Below are 22854 nucleotides of genomic sequence, written 5' to 3' on the forward strand. Positions count from 1 at the left end.
TCACGTTCCGAGGCCGATGCACGTGATCGCTGAGTCGCTCTGCCTCGGCGTCTGTATGGCTGCTGCGGCTACTTCCGGCCGCGGCTGTCAGGAGGACTCCTCGCTCCTCCCCCGCCCCCTTCCTGATCGGTGGCTGAAGAGATGGCGAGCGGCGGCGGCGGCGGCACCTTGGATGTCCCGGCGGCAGAGGCAGGGGAGCCGGTGCCAGTGCCCGGTGGCTGCGCGGCCGGAGGCGAGGAGGAAGAGGAGGAGGAGCAGGAGGTCTTGGCTCTGGCCGTCCACCTGAGGCGGCGCCTGAGGGGCTGGGAGGCGACGGTGGCCGCCGTGCAGCGGCTGCTGGTCTGGGAGAGGCCGCCGCAGAGCCTGGCCGGGGCCGCCGCGCTTGGAGCTGCTCTGTGGTGAGAGGAGGCGGAGGCCACTCCGGGGGGGTAGGGGGGCGCAGGATGGGGCCCCAGGAGGTAGCGCGCGCGCGCGCGGGGAGGGGGTGTTGCTCGCGTGCGTGGGGAGGGGGTGTTGCTCGCGTGCGTGGCAGCGGCGGCGGTTAGGAACCGCGCGAAGGGGGTTGAAAGTAGAGCCGGCAGGTAGATGGGGTCGTGGATGCTTCTGACGTGGTTTCAGCTGGGCGGCCGGTTCTCTCGGCGAGAGGAAGTAGGCCAGGCTGCAAGAGAGCCCCGGGCTTAGGGTCACCTATCCTGCTGCAAATTGAATACCACATAGAGCTCTTTTCCTACGCGTGCTTACTTGGGAGTAGACCCCTATTGAAATCCGTTGGACTTACCTCTGAGTAAGCGTGAATAACCTTGTGCTACTCATAATCTTCCAGTTGTTTGCAGGGAAGCTTTCTAAGGGAAAGGAGTTGCCAGTCTGATGTGAGGTGGGCAGCTTTAGGGTAGCATTTTCTGATGTGGGTCAAGGGTAGGATTGCTCAGGAATAGCCGTTCTGTTTCATTCTGAGTGTCTGCCATGCATTATTCTGGAATAAGTTGATAGCCCCATGTGATTATGTTTAACTTATGTTAAACCTTCTCTAAAGATCTCAGGTTTTCATATATATGGTTTCTCTGGCTATTCTCATAGCAACCCTGTAGGGTTGGCTGTGCTTAGTAATAATCAGTTGCCCAAGTCAGTAAGCTGGAGCTTGGACCAAGGTCTCCCCAAATCAATCAAAACACACATACAATTTGTGCAAAGATTTTGGTTGGGACATTTGGAAATAGGTTTCTTGAGGTTAGGGAATTGTGGGAAAAGGTACTGGGGAGGCTAGTATGAGGAATGGAGGAAAGTGGAATAGGTAAGAAATTTGCAGTTGTGGAAGGGAATCTAGGGCTGTGAAGTTGAGTGGTAGTTGCAAGGGAGAGATCTGGTAAAATGTAGTTATGCAGTGGTGATGGAAAGGCCTTGCAACAGGTAAAACTACACAGTGCATGTGTAAAAGATCAAAGTTGATAAGAGCAATAAAGCATTTGAGAATGGAGGATATTTGGTTGTGAATTCTCTCCATGGCCAAGGATTATCCTATTTTAAAGGAGGCACAGGTGTGCAGGGACATTCCCCACAAGTTGGAGTCATTCTGAAAAGAGCAGCACTTCTCCCAGAAGTAAGAGCAATGTGAAGGAACACTGAGATGAATTGCTAATTGATGGTGGGTGGGATGTGCATTAAGATTGTATGACTGTCTGGATCACTACTGCAGCCCCAAAGTAATTCAGATGGGCCTTTAAATGTCATCTGACTTTTGGATTCTTGGCCTTATCTTCTGAAAGTTAAAAAAGAACTGCTAGATACCTTTAAAACCAGCAGATCTCTGGACACCATACTTTTGCTCAATTTTGGTATCACTCTCTAGCAATCTAGAAGCTTCTGTTTGGAAACAACAACAAATCATAAAAGCAATGTAAATCCTTCTTTTGTGGTTCTTCATTAGTATGAGAAAAGTGGCAATTCTAAATATTCTTTCCTGGGACCAATTTTCTGTGCACTATGAAGGGAGGCAGATGACTTTAAAATAATGGACCCTGAAAGCTTAGTCAAAGAAACTCATAAAATCTTTGCTTCTTCGTGTAGATCTGCAAAAATTGTGAGATGACATGAGTGATTTAAAAGATAGGAAAGCATGGGAAACTTTCATTTGCTCCTACTTGGCACTAACATTACATTTTGGAGCAGTTTTCAATATCCTTTATAAACAAATCCAGAATGGTGCCTCAAGTTATAATTATCGTTGGGAGTGGAAGGATGTTGGGTCCAGACGTCTAGTGAAAAAATGATTGCACCCTCCTGTAGTAAACTTTTGCTTATCTAATTGTTAAAATTCATCCCAGATGTCTGGAGGTAAAAAAGTAAGTTCAACACCCTTCCCCCGGGATTACTTGCTTATTTCAGCAATAAGAATCTACTTTACAGGGAGTCAGTACTGGGCTCAGCAGGTCAATGGTCTACTACTTTCACTGGCAGAGAAACTCTAGAGTCGCAAGTCAAAAACTTTCCCAGCCCTAGTCCCTGAGACTCTTAACTGACGATAGCAGGGACTTAACATTGGACTTTCTACATGCCACACATGTACTCTGCCTATGAGCTATAGAGAAGAGTATAGAACAAGCTGCATGCATGAGTCAGTAGTGGGGTTCCCTCCTTGAAATTTGTCTGTCTGAGACTACTGCTGGTCTTGTATGGATGAAATTCTGTTGCCCCTGGCCACAGTGCAGTCATGGATTGATTAAGTCCCTGGTGGACCCAAGAAGGCTTCGCTTTGAGGCATATTTTGTGGTGTCTTCTACACTTGATCTAACAAGGATTGCAGTCACAAGCTTAGGATGTGGGACTTAACATTGGTTGGGTTTAGCGTCATGTAGACTTCCCTCTTCACTCTCAAAGTATAAACAGACCTCTCCCTGACGCACGGGTGGTGCCAAGTGCGCCTCCAGGACTTGGCTTGTGATAAACATGGACTGCTACTAGCAGCTGCAGATAATTGGAGACTCGCCCAGGAGTGTTTCTACTTAGAATTTGTGCACTCACTGTGTACAACCCACATGGTTCATACTATCCCCAGCTTGGGCCCGGTAGCTTAGTAGTAACCCCTGGCAATGTGCCAGGCGGGAGTAAGCCCTACAAGCTGTGCTCTTGTTAAGCCTGTGGTGGATGAGAACTGTAGTGCTAGCACATTCCTTGTTTTCTGCCTATCCTGCCTCTGCGCACACAGCAACATTGAACAAGCCCGTGTGGTGGAATCCAGCATACAGCTGGGGGGGGGGGGGAAACATCCTGTTTACTCTTGCAGACAATGAGCTGACTGTCAGCAGAGCAGATTCACAGGCTGGAATCAAGCAGGGGTTGGTAGTACACTTCCAGAGACTGCAGTTTGTGGAGATGTTAATTTAAACTAGAAATGTTTTTTGTTATAATACTTAATAACAATTTGAGAGAAGGGAGAAAGATCCTGCCAGAAAATAATTTCTCATTAAAAGAAGAAAAATTCTCAAGCAGTAATACATACAGGGCTAGAAAGAGAAGACAACATAACATAAAAGAAGCCAGCAGCATATTTTTTAGGTACCCGCCATGCTCGGGCTAATATATTTCAAATTACTAGGTTCCACCAACATCATTTTTCTAGTTGACTGGATGCCTGTAATTTTTAAACCTTTAATTACACAGAGTACAGGTTTCTAAACTGTACACTCATGGTCCGATGCATAGAAATCCAGTGCCTATAATAGATTTCAGTTGGAAGCTGTATACAAGACTTTCAAGGATGTGAACTTCTGCCAGTGATAGCTCAAATAGGTAGAAAATAGAAAGGAACCCATTTTTCCTTTTTATTTTCTACCTATTTGAGCTATCAAATAGGTAGAATCAAATAGGTAGAATAGCTATCAAATAGGTAGAATATTTGAGTGCATCCCATTCCCACAATAAGCTTTGGGTGAACAGAAGAGTATATTTTGTCAGAGTGCATTAATTCATTTCTTGCCCAACACTTTCATTCAGTGTGTTTATGTCAATAATAGGCAAAATGTGTAAAAAAAATTAGGAACTTGGTGTTTCCACCTCAAATTGTGGTTTAAAGGTAAAGGTAAAGGTACCCCTGCCCGTACGGGCCAGTCTTGACAGACTCTAGGGTTGTGTGCTCATCTCATTCTAGAGGCTGGGAGCCAGCGCTGTCCGCAGACACTTCCGGGTCACGTGGCCAGCGTGACGAAGCTGCTCCGGCGAACCGGCACCAGAGCAGCACACGGAACGCTGTTTACCTTCCCACTAGAAAGCGATACCTATTTATCTACTTGCACTTAATTGTGCTTTCGAACTGCTAGGTGGGCAGGAGCTGGGACCGAACGACGGGAGCTCACCCCACCACGGGGATTCGAACCGCCGACCATGCGATCAGCAAGTCCTAGGTGCTGAGGTTTTACCCACAGCGCCACCCGCGTCCCTTCACCAGTGTCCCACCCCAAATCATAGTTCCACACATGCAGGAGAATGTTATCTAGAGATGACAGACTCATAGACTCATATCCAATGCAAGTTTTTTAAACACAGGACACTGTCAAATGTGTTGGTCTAAGCCATTGCCAATGATAGCCAAACACGCATAGAAAAGAATAAAGAACTGGGGAAGGGATGCAATAAACTTTGGTATATCACAAATCATACACCCACATCTGCAGGATGGTACCCTCTATCGGACAGCATAGAATCACGTCAGGCCCAATGCTTTTTGGAGTAGCAAGGTGCTATCAATTGCATGGGTCTACACCAATAATTGTCAAAATATGTACAACTCTATTGCTGGATGTGTGAGTATATGGTTTGGTGGTTCCTAAGTTCCATATTATTTTTTTACACATTTTGGTTGTTGTTGGCATAGTTTCACACCACACAGTTTCTTGTGTCCAAGCACTGTGTTGCTAGACCAATTTGGGTATAACCATTGTGGTGGTCCAAAGCAAGTTTGGGTTGCACAAACCCAGTTCCTTATTCTTTTCTACATTTGTTGGCTATTAATTATTTGTTATATTAGAATAATATAATTTCTAAAATTGGCTATCATTGGACTACCTAAAAATTTATAATCTGACATAAATTTTATGGATGTCATTCTTCATGAGATAGGTGCTGCAGCAGAGTGACAGACAGTCATTTTGGAAAATAGCTTCTGCAGACATGTGCTAATGTGCACATGATGTTTACTGATGTTTCCTCTTTCTGAACTATTTTCTATGTCATCCAAGTGGAAATTGCTTTCAGTAATGACTTTCCTCCTGAAATTTATTACAGTGGTACCTCGGGTTACATACACTTCAGGTTACATACGCTACAGGTTACAGACTCTGCTAATCCAGAAATATTACCTTGGGTTAAGAACTTTGCTTCAGGATGAGAACAGAAATCGTGCAGCGGCGATGCAGCAGCAGCAGCAGGAAGCACCATTAGCTACAGTGGTGCTTCAGGTTAAAAACAGTTTCAGGTTAAGAACAGACCTCCAGAACGAATTAAGTTCTTAACCCGAGGTACCACTGTATACGACACTGGTCTATAGTGTTGGACTTGGACCTTGAAAACTTTGAAATGTACTAGCATTTGGCACAATATGGCCTAGATCAGACATAGGCAAACTTGGCCCTCCAGATGTTTTGAGACTAGAATCCCCATCATTCCTGACCACTGGTCCTGTTAGCTAGGGATGATGGGAGTTGTAGTCCCAAAACATCTGGAGGGCCGAGTTTGCCTGTGCCCGGCCTAGATCAAGGGCCACTGACGAGTGCCAAGGCACCTGCAAAGGCTTTAACTGATGCCTCATATACTGAGCTTTCATAAGTAAGTAAGTAAGTAAGTAAGTAAGTAAGTAAGTCTGTAGCCCTCCTAGAAAGGAAGTTATGGAGTAAAATGTGCAGGTACTTTTTCAGCAATTTCTGTGAAATGAGTGAGTGTGAGATGGCCTCTTTTAACTTATGTCTTTGTCCCTGTAACTTTCCAGGCTGTTTTCCTCCACTTCGTTGCGTCCTCTATTCCTCCTCAGCATGGGCTTTATTGGTGTTCTCCTGTTGGAGAGATGGAAGCCTCAATTCCTGTTGGATTTCTCAGGTAAGTGAAGTAGTGAAGGTTGTACAAGTAAAGGAAGTGGTGTAGTTCTGGATCAGAGATAATCTTGGTTGATTCTTGCACTCTTGCAAGTTCAGTTCATTGCTTCCTGTCCTGCTATGATTTCCTGCTGATCAAGCCTTGAACTAACAGTTCCCCCCTTTTTGCTGTACTACACTGAATAAAAAGTAGCAAGTAATTGGAGTTCTTTGGACTAAAGGCACTTGGTTAATATTTGCTGGCGTTTTTTCCCCCATCTCTTTGCTTCTGCTCATGTTGAGAATGCACATTAGAGCACCTTTCTGTTTATTGAGGGCAGTCATGTGAGAAATGCTGTTTGGCTGAAAGATTAAATGTAGCAATTTGTTTTGTACAGTTAGATCTTAAGGAGTGTGGATGTAACTGCCTGCAAGTCTTAACAAATTTTGGATTAAATAGGTGGTATCATGAGTGCCTGAGTGTGAACCAGGCAACTATGTGGTGTTGGCCTACAATGTCTAATGTCTTTTCTTCACTGTCCTCAAGAAAGATACCCCTGATGAGCTCAGCATGTGGAGCACCAGTGCATAGCCTTTTGTTGGCCCAAGGTCTGTATTTGTTCTTGAGCAACCTTCCAGGGGCCCCATGAGAGCAGTGAGTGTAACCAGAAGTGAGTCACCCCACTCTCTCTTTTGCACACAGAGAAACAGCTTCCCTTCTCAATAGGAAGGGCAGATTACCAAAGGGGGCAGTGGTTTAAATCTCTCCACTCATTGAATGATTCCTTGGGGGGGGGCAAATTGTATCCCCATCTTCATCTCAGCGCTGTATCTACTTTGATTTCTTCTTCTTGCCACTGCCAAATTGGTGTAGTTTTTGTAAGCCATAAAAATTTGCTTGGGGGCGGGATTAGGTCCCCACTAATGTAGGGTTAGCCACCCTTATGGTAGAGGCTGTGTCTTTCCACATGGTGTAATCTCTAATCAACACTTTTTAGGACACATATGAGCAACAACTTGCAGAGTCTGGTTTTCATTAATCAGTATGTATGATGTTTCACAATGTCTTCAATCCTCCAAGAAAGAAGCTGATCACAAGATGTTAGAGGGAGTCTATTGTCTGGATTTAATATTGAATTGACTTAATCAACCCTGCTGTGCCCAGACATCAAACCCTAAACAAAATACTGGCAGGGAGTGGTGTAGAAAAACAGAGACCTAGGTGCCCTGTTCAAGCAGGACTTGTAAAAACATTGCAGCCTAGAAAATTGGATCACACACTCCTCTTGTGCAGTAAGGTGTACTATGTCAGTTTCACTTTGTGATTTTTGGAAGGTTTCCCATGTCACAGAATGATGCAAAGCACCAGTAATATCACTCTTAGCAACGGATTTCTGCTTTAATCTTCCTGTGCTGGAGGAATTTCCTGTAGAATAGCAGGATCAGCATCATTTTATTTTTATGTTAAATATTACTTGAGTTAAGTTAAGGCTGTTTTGTTCCAGATAACTGCTGGCAAAGAGTAGAGTTGCTGTGGGGTTACATAAGACAAAATAGTAGGCCAGCCATGGTGAGCTGAGGGTTATTTTCCTACTTTTGTTAAACGACCTGGTGAGCAGAACTACTATCCAACTTGGTTTATGTAAGATCAACTGACAAGCCACCTATCCAAGACGCATCTAATGTTGATCCTCATAACTGACACAGTCATCCTGATTAGATCCCAGGTGGAATCTGTTGTGATCCTTATGAATTGTATTGGAGCTGTATCATTAAATAGGAATGCAGCTTCCTCCCTGTTTAAAGGACCAAGAAGAGCAGTTCTGAACATGATGAACATTTTTCATATGCAGAATACAGCCAAATTCATAGAGAGACTGTACTGAGAAATTCACTGTGGATTCAAGGTTAATAACTTGCTGTTGCAGTGGACTGAGATTTCTGTGTGATCTTTCAGGCCCATAAGACTGCTACACAAGGTGAAGCAATTGTTAAGTGAGCAGCACAATGCCCCTGCCAGAGCTAACAAAGTCAAAGGCTGCATTAGCTTCCTTGTTGGTGCATTAGGAGGTACAAAACGGTGTGGTATAAACAGTTGCATTCCTGCTGCCCCAGTACATGATGCCTGGATTCAGCACTCTGGCAAGCAACAGTACTGAAATAACAGGCAAGCACAGTAGCCCATGTATTTGGAGCTGCCGTAAACAAACATTACAGCCAGGCTTCTGTGTTAACAATAGTAGCTTTTCACACTCCTGAAATGGGCCCAAGATTTTTCATGTGGGCAGTGGCTGCTGCAATGCCTGAGTACCCACCAGAATCTCTGCTGCCCGAGGAAGATGGTGATTGGCTCCCTATGTTAGGGCTGATTGCCTGGAATCTGGGTCACAGACTTAACAAGATTGCTTTCCGCCGCTCCACTGCTCTATTCACCAGCCTGTCAGCTCTGTGTATGTGGCCCAGGGGAAAGGCCTGAGTTAGCCCCAAGCGCTGTAGCTTGTACAGACTGTGTGCAGCTGACTGCACATTATAAATAATAGCATAGCACGTCAGCTACACTAGATAGTCATATCTGATGAGCTTTGAATTCTAGCTTCAAATCTCTAATGCAAAAGAGCTTATTCACACATCTCTACAACTAGGCTCAAACAAAGGTCACATTTTAAGGAGCTCCCTGGGTGGCTTTGTAAAGCCAGGGTTTCTTTTTTTCCTCACATAATATATTTTATTGAAATTTGGAAGAAAATACAAAGATTGATGTCAGGTATCTTTTTATCAAGACTAAAAAACTATCCTAAATAAAAACACAAAACAGAAAGAAAAAGAGAAAACAAGATGAAGAAAAAAGGAGAAGAAAAGGGTGTGTGTGTGAGAAAATGAGAACTTCTGATTCTTCATCTGTCAGCTATATGTAGAAAATTATTCAACACATCCACTCCAAGATAAACACCCAACAAATCTGCTTTCAAGAAACCAAAGCCAAGGTTTCTTCATACTGTGTACCAAGGCATGTGTGAACAAGGCAATCCAACTTCTACAACAAGAAAATTCCAATCCTGTGCCCACACTCAGTTATTCGAGTAAATGTGTGGTTTATGTAGCACAGGCTTCCTCAATCTCAGCCCTCCAGATGTTTTGAGACTACAATTCCCATAATCCCTGACCACTGGTCCTGCTAGCTAGGGATCAAGGGAGCTGTAGGCCAAAAACATCTGGAGGGCCGAGGTTGAGGAAGCCTGATGTAGCATATACCTTCTCAGTTTTGATTACATCTGAATTAGTTCAGGAAGTTTGTTCAAAGTGCTGGCCTCTTTGATGAGTGTGGGGTGTACAGCAGAGGGAAAGCCAAATGCATGTATAGAAGTGTGATTTGAGGTGACATTGGAATGAGGACACAGATACTTTTGCACCCTGGAACTTTATGTGATCCCTGTCTCTTTCCAAAGTGTATATTTAAACACAAGAATAAGAGAAACACTAGTGGAAATAATACAAAAAGCTACCTGAGATTCTCACATATCAAATTTGGTACCAACAACCCTGCCCAGAGCACCCTCCCCACCTGTTTTTTGAGTTTGCTCAGACTTTGGCGATTGCTTACTGGCAAAATATGTTACTATTCAAACCTGTTGGCCAGAGCTATGAGAGAGAAAGTTCCTCAGCAGAGGTGGACTGTGATCTGTTTCAGAACTCCCCCTTCCCCTGTTGCAATTTTGTCAGTTGGCATATGTCTTGGGACATCAAACAATGCAGATCTTCTGTAGTTGTGTGTGCACAGCTACATAGAACATGATAGCTCTGTGGTTAGAGCATGGTGCTGATAATACCAAGGTTGCAGGTTTGTGTTATCAGCGCCCTGCTCTAAACAAGTGAGCTATCATGCTCTAAGTGCTGAAGGCCAGGCTGCTGAAGGAAGTAACCTCTAGCATTTAAACTGTCACACTTCACTTACTGCTTAGCTGAATTATATTTTTCTTCTTTCTCCTACAGTGCAGCCATTGGAGGAACCTAGAGGAGACAGGTAGGTTTGCTCTGTATTGTCTTCATAGCGGAGATGGTTCTTGCCACCCTTCTGCCTTGCCTGCTTTCTTTTACTCAGTATTTTGACCTGTGTCATGACCTGAAAAGTGCTTCCCCAAATGGGTTGTAGGGCTCCTTACTCATTTCCCTTCCTTAATGGGGTCAGGTTTGGTTCTGGTTTCGGTTTCTAGAAATTGGAAGTGTCGGACGGATGGATGCCTTCTTCTCAGGATTTAATGGCATTTCAAGCCCAAGAGGAGGCGCTCAATTGTAGTCGTCACCTACTGGATGGATGTCTGTCCTGAAAATGCCACCTGAGGCTTAGGAGGCATGGGGTTCCAAGAAAGGAATGTAGGAAGGAATTAACAGTTGTGCTGTGGCAGTCATTTCATCAGCACAAGCTTTTCAGTTTCTCAGACAGAACAATCCCCCATCTCCCCCAGCCCTGGTCTGGGAGGGTCTCCTAATCTTCCCTGTGCTGATTTCCCTGTGGGGAGGGAGTCCTATTCCACAGGCAGAGATTCTTGTGCAAGTCCCTGTTAGCAGGACTAGTTAGTTGAATCATGCCCCTTTTGGGCGGGCTTCACCTAACCAGCCCCATTGGTGAAAGCCCTGCTCAAGAACTCTGCTTGTGGCTTTCCCTCCTCTTTTTCCCCCACCCCACAAATTGGCTCTGGGGGAGTTGGAGGAACCAATGAGGGGGAGAGGCAAGCTGAATTACTTGCACATATGGAACAATTGAAAGAGGTCAACATTTGGCCATAGCTTTGTTCCACAACAACTTTGATAGCTTTCTGTTAATACTGCCTGCAGGAAGTGATTCTCTGTTGCTTGTGGCAAGCGTACTTGGAAGGTCTACAGTACTGATACATTGTTTCCATCCCTGTAGTGACAGTGAGATGGCAAGAGCGCAGCCTCACCTGTTAAGTGTCCCAGAGCTCTGTCGTTTCCTGGCAGAGAGCTGGATTACCTTCAGATTGTACCTTCAGGAGCTGCTGCAATACAAGAGGCAAAACCCTGCTAAGGTAAGCTGGGAGTCATCAGGCCCTCTCAGAAAAAATCCTAGAACATGGCTACTTTCCCCCATGGTGCCTTTGGGCCGTGGCTTGTTAACACATACATACATACATACATACATACATACATACATATTCAAATACATTTATTCAAATACAAATACATATTCACAGTTGCTCCTAGCACTTAGGGCTGCTTCACACTGGATTATTTTTCTACATGGATATTGCTTCAGTTTAAGAAAGGATGTGCATACACAACAGCATGTGGTATAAACGTTGTATTCCAAACAGCAATTTTAAGGGAGAAGAAGAAGAAGAAGAGTTTGATTTGATATCCCGCCTTTCACTCCCTTTAAGGAGTCTCAAAGCGGCTAACATTCTCCTTTCCCTTCCTCCCCCACAACAAACACTCTGTGAGGTGAGTGGGGCTGAGAGACTTCAAAGAAGTGTGACTGGCCCAAGGTCACCCAGCAGCTGCATGTGGAGGAGCGGAGACTCGAACCCGGTTCTCCAGATTACGAGACTACCCCTCTTAACCACTACACCACACTGGCTCTTGATACTTGATAAGGGAATCAAGTATTCTTCACAATATATGTGGAAACAAAAAATGGGAGTAGGGTTTTAATCAAGTATGCCAGTACAGACAAGGTTACAGTGTGTTCCAGAAACTATCCTGAGAAAAACAGCTGAGGGCAGACATACCCTTAGCCTGCACATACGTGTTGATGTTGCTTTGTAGATGTCACTTCCTTGTTTCTTTTTCCTCCGCTGTCACCCAGTTCTGTTTAGTAATCCAAAATGCATAATGTGATATATTTGTGTTGCAACTCTGTTCTTGACATTTGTCTTTCATTGCAGAGGGGCATTTCTATGTGATGGCCTCATTCCTGCATTGAAATGTGAGATTGTTGCTTGCAGCAGTTGCTCCATATAAGCAGTAAATGAGCAGTTCTGGCCCTGAGCAGAATTCAGATTTTAATGCTGTAGTGTCTGGGATTTATGAGCATAGATGGCAAGCAGCTCTCTCTATTGATTAATTAATGGCCTGTCCTTGGAGGAGAAAGCATTACCTTATATTATATAGTCAAGATCAGTTAAAGGGAAGGCAGGTAGAGAGGGAAGTAATGTATGGGCCTTATTTTATCTCAGGATGAGGGAAGTCCTGAAATCTGTTCCAGTCACCTTTTGCCAGTGGCAAATTTCTTCCATTTCCATTGACAGCCTTAATAGTGAATCAAACACATACTCTTTTCAGAGGGTTGGGATTGGCATAGAAAAAGTCAGGCTTTTTCCTCTTGTAGTCAGCTATTTGCCCATTTGTCAGTTACTTTCAGACATGCAGCTTGCTGTTGCAGGTACTTCTGGATCCCCACCCGGCTCTGTTATAACACTACTTGGCAGCAGCACCCAGGAGAAAAAGAGTAGCCTATCGTTCTGGCATGGCAGATGCACAAAGCATGCAAAATGGCTGTGTGGTGAATACAAGCAGTTATTAATTAAAACAAGGTTCTCTGGGATTGGAGGCGTCTCTTGAGCCATTGCAAAGGTGGCTTATTCTGTGCTAAACCTTTCTTCTCTATCTTCTTTTGCCTTGTACTTCCAGTTTTGTGCCAGAGTCTGCTCAGGATGCTTGATCTTAGCGATAGTAGGACACTATGTTCCTGGAATCATGATTTCCTACATTGTCTGTGAGTATAACTGGACTGTTTTATCCCTTAAAACTAGACATGTGACTTAACTAAGCATATGCCCAGGAATTTTCTTTATCCAGCTCATTTAAAAGAAATTAAGAGCACATAATAGTTCCGACACCTTGTGGGGAACAGGGACACAGATTGAATTTAATGAGGTGCAGCTGGTGGAGGGCTGGACACTGAGTAATCTTTGGAAAATTGGCTGCTTCTTTGTCTCTGAGAATATATGCTTCTAACACTTTCTGGACTGTCTCCAGTGCTCAGTATCTTGCTGTGGCCGCTGGTGGTGTACCATGAACTTATCCAGAGGATGTACACACGCTTGGAGCCCATTCTGATGAAACTGGACTACAGCATGAAGGTGGATACCTTGCATCTCAAACACGAAAAGAAAAGTAAGACAACAGCTCCACAGTACCTGAAATGCATAGCTTTTGATGATAGGATGCAGGATGTAAGTCCCAGCAAGTAAAAATTAGAAACTCGGCTGTCTAGCTAGGAGCATTCAGTCCAGTGGGGTGAGGTCCAAAATCACTGGAGATGGCTGGATTTTAATTTGCATTAGTGTCCGGTACAGTGATACCTTGGGTTACAGACCCTTCAGGTTACAGACTCCGCTAACCCAGAAATAGTACCTTGGGTTAAGAACTTTGCTTCAGGATGAGAACAGAAATTGTGCGGTGGTGGCGCGGCAGCAGCAGGAGGCCCCATTAGCTAAAGTGGTATCGTGGGTTAAGAACAGTTTCAGATTAAGAACAGACCTCCAGAATGAATTAAGTTCTTAACCCGAGGTACCCCCGTACTGTGAGGAAGCACGGTCTGTATGAAGCTTCTGATAAAATATTCCCCTGGTCCTCTTCTTATAGGACTAGTTTGACTGATGTCCCATTAAGCATTTTATATATGTTTTCTAACAGAGCGTCAAGGAAAGAGTGAGCCCGAAGCTGGCAATGAGCCGATGGCAGAGACTGAAAGTGAGAGTGAGGCGGAGCTATCTGGGTATTCTCCAGTGGTAAGAGCATGGGAAGGGATGCATGTTGGTGTTGAGCTTCATTCCTAATAATTCATTTCTTTCAAGTGATGTGAGTTTGCCTGCAGGGTTGGAAGGTCTGAGATCTTGTACTTGTTCCCTTCATAAAGGCTACTGTATTCAAGCTGACTTAGGAACTTGCAGGTTTTGGAGGGCCTTCGTCCCCCACCCTCACCCCTTTGGGCCTTGCCTTATCTTCTCAACACTATTATCACCAACTGCTCTTTTTTGTCATTGTTACCACCTTTGTGCTTGCTGGGCAAAGAGCCAGTGAACAAGCAGGTATTGGCATCTGTTGCCCCTCCTCACTTTCCCAGTGGTCTTGACCACTGCAAAAGGCAGGTGAACAAGGAGATTGCAATGATGAAGAGGCAGAGAAGGTCCAGTGGTGGCTCGTCAGTGGTCCCACTCCTGAAGTGTGGCCCCTTAGCAGATCCATCCTGACCCTTGATGCCTGTCCTGGAAACTTGGCATGATACTTCAGATTCAGGGGGACAGAGAGGAGTGGTCAGGTTGGCATTGTTGGGGGCATCTCTCTCCAAATTCTCCCTCCAACTTCTGACTCTCCAACCTTTCTTTTCAGAGCCAAAATCACTCTATCTCTCAGGGTTTAGGTGGAAGAGTTAGACTTGGAGGATAGCTCTTCCTCATTATTGCCAACACTAATTAGATATATAACCAACCTGGTATGTTGGATCTGGGTTCAAATTCCTGTTTGGTCAGAGTGGGTCAAGTGGGTTAAATGTTTAAGACACAACAGCATGTCCAATTTTAAATCCGGAAAATAAGATGGCAGAATCCCAAGTCACTGATTCCTCTACAGTTAATCTTACAACTAATTTTTGTAATTGGAACAGCCATCTTTTTGATAATCCATGCATTGTTTCCATTCAGTAAAAGATTAATATTTTTAGTGCATCCCTCTTTGAAATCCAAGTTAATATTGGCTCAGACTCTGATGGCAGAGATTCTAGGCTAACAGGTGGGACCTAGTGGCTCCACTGTAAGGTGGAGATTTTTAGCCACAAGAACAAAAAATGTCCTCACGCTCTTCCTTTTTGCAGGTGGATGTGAAGAAGACAGCTCTGGCATTGTCAATTACAGACTCTGAGCTCTCTGATGAGGAAGCCTCTATCCTGGAGAGTGGAGGCTTCACCGTCTCCAGAGCTACCACACCACAGCTGACTGACGTGTCTGAAGGTGCCATTTTCTTACTCCCCAAACCCAAATGCTGCATATTATTTGGGGCCACTGTGTGGTAGAGTACAAGTTGTGTGTTCCCTTCTAGAGTGTTCAGAGATGAAAACTAGGATATGAAGGGTAGTTGTAGTTGAATTCATGAGAATGATGAACTTTGGGCTGAAAAGGACCAAAATCAAATCTGATTCCTGATTTCCAGACTTTGAGTGGCCCCTGAATACAGCTGTCTTCACCAGGAAACACGGATGTACTTGTTTACTATATTTTTACATGTTACAGTGCAGAGTCCAGTGTCTTTATTATTTCTTGATTGATGATAGACATCCCAGACTGTTCTGTAACTTGTAGGCCATTGGGAGAATGCGAGTAGCTCCCTTACTATGGTTACTGGTGCCACACACAAACAGCCCCAAGTTCTTCTGCAGCATTGTGAAGTCTTCAGGGATTAGCTGTCCACTCTAGGCTCTCCTTGCCTGAGCTTTGATCCCCCTACACTCTTCTCCCCCACCTAAGATGAACAGCTGACATTACCAAGGCAACATATTTCACAGAGGATTGCAGTCCTTGAGGCTGTAAGCCAAAAAGACCCACTTCTTCAAGTATTCCATTTCCTTGTCACCCTGGCTTGCCTTACATAAGGAGTGGTCAACCTTTTTAGACCAAGGGCAGCATTTCCTCTCTGCCAGTGATTGGCGGACTGAGCAGAAAATGGAAATTTTGCCTCTGTATAGTAGGCTACTTTCTAAGCACACTTGCACACCCATTTCTCTTCTCCATCCAGGCCAGCAAGAGGCAGTATCAGAATTCAGTGATGCATCCCAGCCAGGCAAAAACACTCAAAGGAAGGGTACAAACCAGGGCTGGTGAGAGGTGTGGCTTTGGCAGAGAAGGGTGTGGTGAAGTAGGAAGTGTAGCCTTACCAAATCCTGAGGGCCAGATGGAGAGGCTTAGAAGGCTGCATCTGGCCTCCAAACCTGAGCTTCCTTTCCCCTGAACATAACTTTTATTCATTTGCAAGCCTCCTACCCCCCACACCACACACAACAGTGTAAATTGCAAACCAGAAAGGACGGTATTTTAATGCAGAAACTAGCACACTTGTACTATATAGATGTTGTAGTAGCTAGTGGTAATGTGGTATCATTACTGCTAAATCTCTGTGTATGTGAAAATCCAAAGTATTGGATCTTGTTCCATAATAGCTCATTTACACACTTAGAAGTAGCAGTTGCAGCCAATTCCACTGCAGTAGCATGCAGAGCTTTTCCCGAGGCTTTACCAATGAGGAAGAACCTGGTGGAGTAACTTCAGGGAGCCCCAGCCTGCAATGCTAAGTATGATTGTGTTTGTTTGTATAGTGCCTTAGAGTGCTTTGAAGCACATCAGCTTTGTTATCATGTTATCCTAGCTGCCTTGTATGATAGGTCAGGGTTGTTGCCATGGTGCATGTTGGCACCAATGACGTGGGGAAATGTCATGTAACTCTGGAAACACAATTTATGTAGCTAAGTTGGAGGTTGAGAGCCAGGACCTTCGCGGTAGATTTATTTTAAATGCTACCTTTTCCATGCACAAGGCAGCTAGACAGGCAGGGTTGAGTAGTTCAATGTATGGGTGAGTTGGTGGAGAGGTTTGGATTTGTTAAGCACTGAGAAATGTTCTGGGACAAGCCAGGCCTGTACAGAAGGGGCAGGCTCCATTGCAGCTGGGATGGAACCAGACTGTATATGCTTAAAAGGTGGCAGAGCAGCTGTTCAGCTGTTTGCTGGGAGAAAGCCACTTGAAGCTGAGGATCATCTTGTTTGGGGCAAACCATCCAGGGGAATCCAGGAAATTTCAGGGTGGTTAGTTTAATGTCTCTTCTGGGAAAACTGGTGGCAAGCACAATTAAAGATTGGAATACCAAGCATATAGAAGGACAAGCTTTGCTGAGTCAGAATCAGTGTGGCTTCTGCAAGGGTAAGTCCTGTGTTTTAGAATGTTAGCAAGCACATAGAGAGAAAGAAGTGATCCAATTGACATAGTGTACTTAAACTTTCAAAAAGCCATTGACTATGGAGTCCCTTGCCCAAGACACCTGATTAAGTTTAGCAGCTGTGAAATAAAAGGACATGCTGTTATAGATCAGGACTGGTTAAGAAACAGCAGAGAGTAGAAATTAATGAAGGGTTTTCCCAATGCAGTGGTGTCGGTTAAAACAGAAAGGAATTGTGATGGGCTTCAAAAGGAGAAGTAGACATTAAAATGGGAAATGCAATTAAATGTAAGCAATGTAAGATTATGCATGGTGTAGAGAAAGAGAGGTGTTTCTCATAATACAAAAATCTGAGGACATGTAATGAAGCTTCATGTTAGAAGACTCAGAACAGACAAGAGGAGGTTCACATAGCACATACCGTAGTTTAAACTATGGAATTAGTTCCAGCAAGACGTAGTAATGGCCACCAATGTGGATGGATTTCAAAGACAAATTTCTGGATGATAAAGCTATCAATGGCTGCTGGCCACAATGGCTTTGTTCACCATCCACTAGTGTGTCTGAATTCCAGTTGCTGGGAGTTCCAAGTGGGAAGAGTGCTGTTTCGCTCATGTCCTGCTTGTGGATTTCTCATATGAGAACAGGATGCAGGACTAGATGGGGCTTAGGTCTGATTCAGCAAGCCTGTTCTTATGTTTTTATTGCCCCCATATTGTAGTGCAGGGGGCAGGAGTGAGAATGAGATAGTGGTGGTATATCTAAAGCACCTAATGAGTACATGGCAAAAGTGAGATTCAAACCAAGGAATTCCTGATTTGTACACTCTTCATAGCCACTACGATACACAGCTTTCATACATCAGCATTAACGTGCATGATACTGCATACATTTACCAACTCAGATTTGTTCTGGTGAGATGATTGAACAAGAAAGAAAAGCAGTAGCAAGATCATAGTGGGGTTGGTGACTTTTAATCAGGGAGTACAGCTATAGAACAGCAGCAACTGACCTGTTAATGAGAGAATAGGAAAGAACATTTCTGTGCAAGGTCAGGATAAGATGATAAGGAGGCACACAAAGGCAAGTACAGTAAGTGTATTCAGAAAACAGACTGGCAGCTGAGCTTGGAATGGCAATTGATGATTGAGAACAGGGAATTCTGGGGTATTTGAGGAGGCCATGTTCATACTCCCAATATGCTTTTCAGATCTGGACCAGCAGAGCCTTCCCAGTGAGCCAGAAGAGTCCTTCTCCAAGGACTTGGCAGAGTTTCCTTCTGTGGAAGAGTTTCATTCCAGAGACTTGGGACCACCCAGTGACAACTTTGCAGTGCCTGCCCACACTGCCCACCAACTGGACTCGGCTGAGAAAGACGGCGTGGCGGCAGCAGCCATGAGTTCAGACACATCCATCCTGTGCCTGGCCTCACCCCTGCACTTTGTAAATACGCACTTCAACGGGAACGGGCAGGCAGTGGCAGGAGGAGCCCTGGAGCCCCAACCTGTCACTGCCCAAGGCCTGGGGCTGCACATCGATTCACTGAGCCAAGAGATTGTCACCACCGCTATCAGTACAGTAGTGCAGAACACCCTGTCAGCCCTGCTCCGCTCCTCTGAGGACAACGAGGGGCCTTCTCTCTCTGAGTTCCTGCCCACTGAGCCCGAGGAGAGACTGAGCTTCCAGGCCCAGCTGTCTGAGAGTGCGGAGGTGGGGGCGGCCTCTCTGCCTGGGGAGGAGGAGGAGGAGGAAGCTGATGATTTTGAGCTGCTTGATCAGAGGGAGCTGGAGCAGATGGATGCAGAGCTTGGCCTTTCTGGAGAGACAGAGGCTCAAGCGACACCAGCTCTCCCTCCTGAAGAAGAATCCTTGCCCAGCTCCTAGGTCCCACTGCTCCCCTGTATTTCTGCAGCTGCAAGGGAAGGACAAGTGAACACACAGCAGAGTTTGGTCTGTGCTGACTGGGGACGGCAAAACATCCACATTCACAGTGTTATGTCTGGAATAGTGAGTCCTCTTCCTAGTGTTGGCCTTCCCAGCAGGGTGTTGCGTCTTGCCCACGCTTCCTAGTGGTGATGCAATCTTTTTGGTCTGCTGCTGCAATTTGTCTGTCTTTGTCTATTCGTTTTGTTTTTTTGCACGCCGCATCCTCAGCTAGATATCCCCGCTGCTCACACCCACTGTTCATGCCCCCCCAGTAGGAGGGAAAGCTGTTTTATTGGATGGAGGGGGGTGCCAGAGGGTCTACATTGTAAATATTTTTATGAAAACATTGGTTTGTTTAGTTGGGAAGAGGTGAGAAGGGATTGGTGGTATGGAGAAAACGGGTTGAGGTGGGTTTTTCCCCTTGAGTTAGAAATTTGGGGGTGGAGGGGAAGTAGGGCTTCAAAGGAGACATTGTGTGGAGTATATTTGCTGTCAGGACAAGATGAGGGGGCACAATTGAGCTTTGCTGCCCACCTTGTACAAGAATAGCAGCTGCTTTTGCACTTCTGAGCACTAGCCCTTTCCCTTACTTTCACCCTACAACCCAATTTCCTTTATTCAGTTCTGTGAATATGACACCTGATTTGGGCTCCAGGAAGTGGGTAGTCTGGTCCTGTAGATTCTCAACTCCAAGGCCAGGCTGCCTGCAGGCTCTTTAATCGACTTGGGAAAACACAAAGCAATTTGCAGTGACTTGAAAGCTTCCTCTTCCACTGCTGCACTTTAAAAGCAAAATCCCCTTATATCTACTTCTTGTCACCTTTCTCTAAGGCCTGGCTGAGCCAGCTCTGCCCTATGATGCACCCTGGCCAGAGCACAATCTTCTGCTGCCCTCAGCCTTGCCTTAGGGAAAAGAGCAGAGCAGCTTGAAAAGGAATGATGCGTGTGGGACGTTGGGAAGAACATTCTCCAACTCCAAGCTCTCTAGGCTTATCTCCACTCTACTCCCACTCTCAAATCACTTTTGAAACCTCAGGGGTTTCACTCTTTATAGTCTTTTGCTAATTGGAGTAGTGTGCCCATTTATGTTCTCAGGAGAAAGGAGGGACTAAATAGGAGTGGAGGATTGTTTGGGTTTTTTTTTCCAAAGGTGGTTACTGCCCCTGATACCTATTGCTGCTTGCACAGGTTTGCAGAATATTAATTCTAGGATCTGATGGCTGAGTCTTTCAAATATTGATTTTAAGTTGCAATGATAAAGTGGGTTTTTAATTAAATGGAAACAGAGATGCCCCCTATTGGGTGTGTATCTTTGTTAAGAGGCATCAGTCTGTCTTCAGGAATAGCGTTCTTGGCTGAGTGGATACTGCTTGCTCCCAGTAATGGATCTCATTTTTTGCCTCTTTTCCAATGATTGCTGGAGAAGCTGGGTGGGTTGGGGAGTGTCATGAATTGGCCATTTTCTTGCTGTTGAAAATTTCCAAGCTGGGCACTTCCAGGCGATTCCTGATGCTTTCACATTCTCACAAGTGACTGCAGCTTTGCAGATGCAGGCCCTGAAGCTGTGATAGCTTGCCCTGCAGGCCTCAGCATTTTAAACTGCACTTCTGAGAGTTTATGACCAAGGTGAAGGTGCTGCCTCTCAGCAAGAGGGGCCACCAATCAATTCCAAGCACATTTGCAAGACCCCAGTTCTTGCCTTTTGCACCCTTCAAGTTTCATCACTTGCTGAGTCAGTCACTGGCCCACTCTTTGTATTAAGGATGGCTGCCTGTCTCAGGTTCCTTCAGTCATGGGGCAATGATTTTCTTGAAATGCAAAATGATCTTGTTCTCCAGAGTTGGTTTCCTTTCTGACCTGTGTTGCCTGCCCCAGCCCAGCCCAGCCCCAGTCAAATGTTGAGGGGAGGATGCCTGTTAATACAGCTTCCTCCTAATGTCTGCACTTTGGAAATGGGCAGCCACGTAGCACTGAGTGTGGAGCTTGCTCGCCTTTGTGTTGTGTCCTGACCACAAATTTTGCTACCCCTACCACCAGCCAGAAGCCCTAGCTTTCCCATTCTGGTGCAGGAGGCATGTTATATGTTTGTGTTTTTCTCTGAAGCTCTAAGCTGTCTTCCTCTCCTTTGGTGGCAACAGCGCCATAATGCTCCATGATAGGGGCCTTCTGAGGAAGGGCTGGGAGGCTGCTGATGTCACCCAGGAAAGGCAGAGGGCTTTGAACTGTGTAGCGGTGTTTATTCTATGGCTAAATATTTAAAACAAACTGTAGTCTTTTTAATAAAAAAGGTTCAAAGATGTGAATTTTGGGTTAAAAGTTCTAACTCTTCATCTTATCCAGTCACCCAGAAACCCCGCCTTTCTCAATTTCCCAGGTATCCCTGATGCACTGGGATCTGGCAGCCATTTTAAGCCTATGTCCAGATGGTTATTACCCTAGTTATGGTCTTTCCTGATAGTATTCAGTATTCCATTGCACATGCTTTGCACGCCATTGTTGGCTCAAATTCGGGAAGTTATGTCCAGTGTTCAGTAACTGCTGTAGGTGAGCAGCTGGCACAACCTTGAACTGAAGGCAAGATGGCAGTAATGCTACACGAGCCATCATATCCTTTAGTATCTTCTCAGTTCCAGTTCTCACAACCACCCAAAGTTGTAGTAAGCATGTGCCTTGTACTATGTCAGGATCCAGGTGGGAATACACACAATTGCGTCTACGGCCATACTACCCTGAACACGCCCGATCTCGTCTGATCTCGGAAGCTAAGCAGGGTCAGGCCTGGTTAGTACTTGGATGGGAGGGAATACACACAATTGCATGCTGTACCATACAGTTTGGTTTGTTGTTGAAAACTAGTGCATTTGGAGTGAAGAATAGAACTTTGCTCTTCATGCTAATGGACACGACAGCTTGAGGTGGTTTCTTAATGCTGCTGTTCCCCTTTATTGCCTCTCATTTAACAGCTACCCTAAGGTAACTGAGAAGTCTGTAAAGCCTATTAACAGCAGGTGTCATTTGAGGTTGGATAGCTGAGTAAATTAAAGGAATAGAGATACAGCTATAACTCTCCTAACTCATCTAACCTAAGTTCTTCCATGCAATGTGGAAACCGTTGTCAGTTCAGCTTCCTTTTCTGCTAGATTCTCAAACCAAGATGATTAATCCAGTTTAGCTGCTTTTGATTCTATGGGCTCTACACCTAGTGTTCCCGGAGTTCAGCCCCTATGCACAGCAAAGATAGACTTTCCAAACAAATGGTGCTAAGCTTGCAAAATTAGTTTACTACAGGTGCATTGGGTTCTTCAGCATATATGGTTTTCAGCCCATGGACTGCATTCCATTCAGGCAGGCTTCCAAGGACCACATGCTAGTGCTGGTGATTGTAAATTTTAACTTTGAACTGTAGGTTCTTTCTATCCTACATCCAGGCAAGCAAATGGCATTATCACAATGCTAGGGACACATTTCAGCCAGGCAAAAACACTCAAGCAGGGCTGCTAAGAAGAGTCCTAAGGATTGGATAGTGAGGCTTGGTGGATTGCATTTCGGGCCCGAGCCTGAGTTTTCTTATCTCAGACACACTGCGTGATACAGTAGCTCTCACAAAAGCCTGCTTTTATTTGAGTGTAAGATTATGGCTCACATATCCACATTTATGCAGAAGTAAGCCCTACAATGTTCAGCATAGCTTGTTTACAGCTGAATGTGTTTAGAATTGCAACCTTACTTTTTTCATTTGTACATTCCCCCACTAATTCCCAACACAAATATGGAAGATAATTTTTCATGTTCAATTTTGTAACAAATGTTTCAAGTTAGGTAGATTATGTGGCAAAATGTTCATATATTTTCTGCATCTAAGTGTGTTTTTGGCATAGGGTGTAATTCAGTGTAGCACTTAGTGGTGTAGGTATGCATGAAATGAGGT

General features: G+C 44.9%; 1 protein-coding gene across 1 annotated transcript; it reads left to right on the top strand.

The window, feature by feature from the left end:
• RETREG2 (reticulophagy regulator family member 2) lies at positions 1-21229 on the top strand. Its single transcript, XM_081920426.1, has 9 exons — positions 1-398; positions 5978-6084; positions 10050-10080; positions 10969-11104; positions 12705-12789; positions 13053-13190; positions 13713-13807; positions 14890-15025; positions 18211-21229. The coding sequence occupies exons 1-9, from the start codon at positions 142-144 to the stop codon at positions 18882-18884; spliced, it is 1659 nt and encodes a 552-aa protein (XP_081776552.1). The 5' UTR covers positions 1-141; the 3' UTR covers positions 18885-21229.
• The last annotated feature ends 1625 nt before the right edge of the window (positions 21230-22854 follow it).

Source organism: Podarcis melisellensis, assembly GCF_964234715.1.
Source record: "Podarcis melisellensis genome assembly, chromosome: 1".
NCBI classification, from domain to species: Eukaryota; Metazoa; Chordata; class Lepidosauria; order Squamata; family Lacertidae; genus Podarcis; species Podarcis melisellensis.

Coding starts and splice junctions, on each gene's coding strand:
- RETREG2 (XM_081920426.1), top strand. CDS start 142: ATGGCGAGCGGCGGCGGCGGCGGCACCTTGGATGTCCCGGCGGCAGAG. Junction 6,085..10,049: donor ATTCCTGTTGGATTTCTCAG/GTAAGTGAAGTA, acceptor TTTCTCCTACAG/TGCAGCCATTGGAGGAACCT. Junction 11,105..12,704: donor AGAGGCAAAACCCTGCTAAG/GTAAGCTGGGAG, acceptor TTGTACTTCCAG/TTTTGTGCCAGAGTCTGCTC.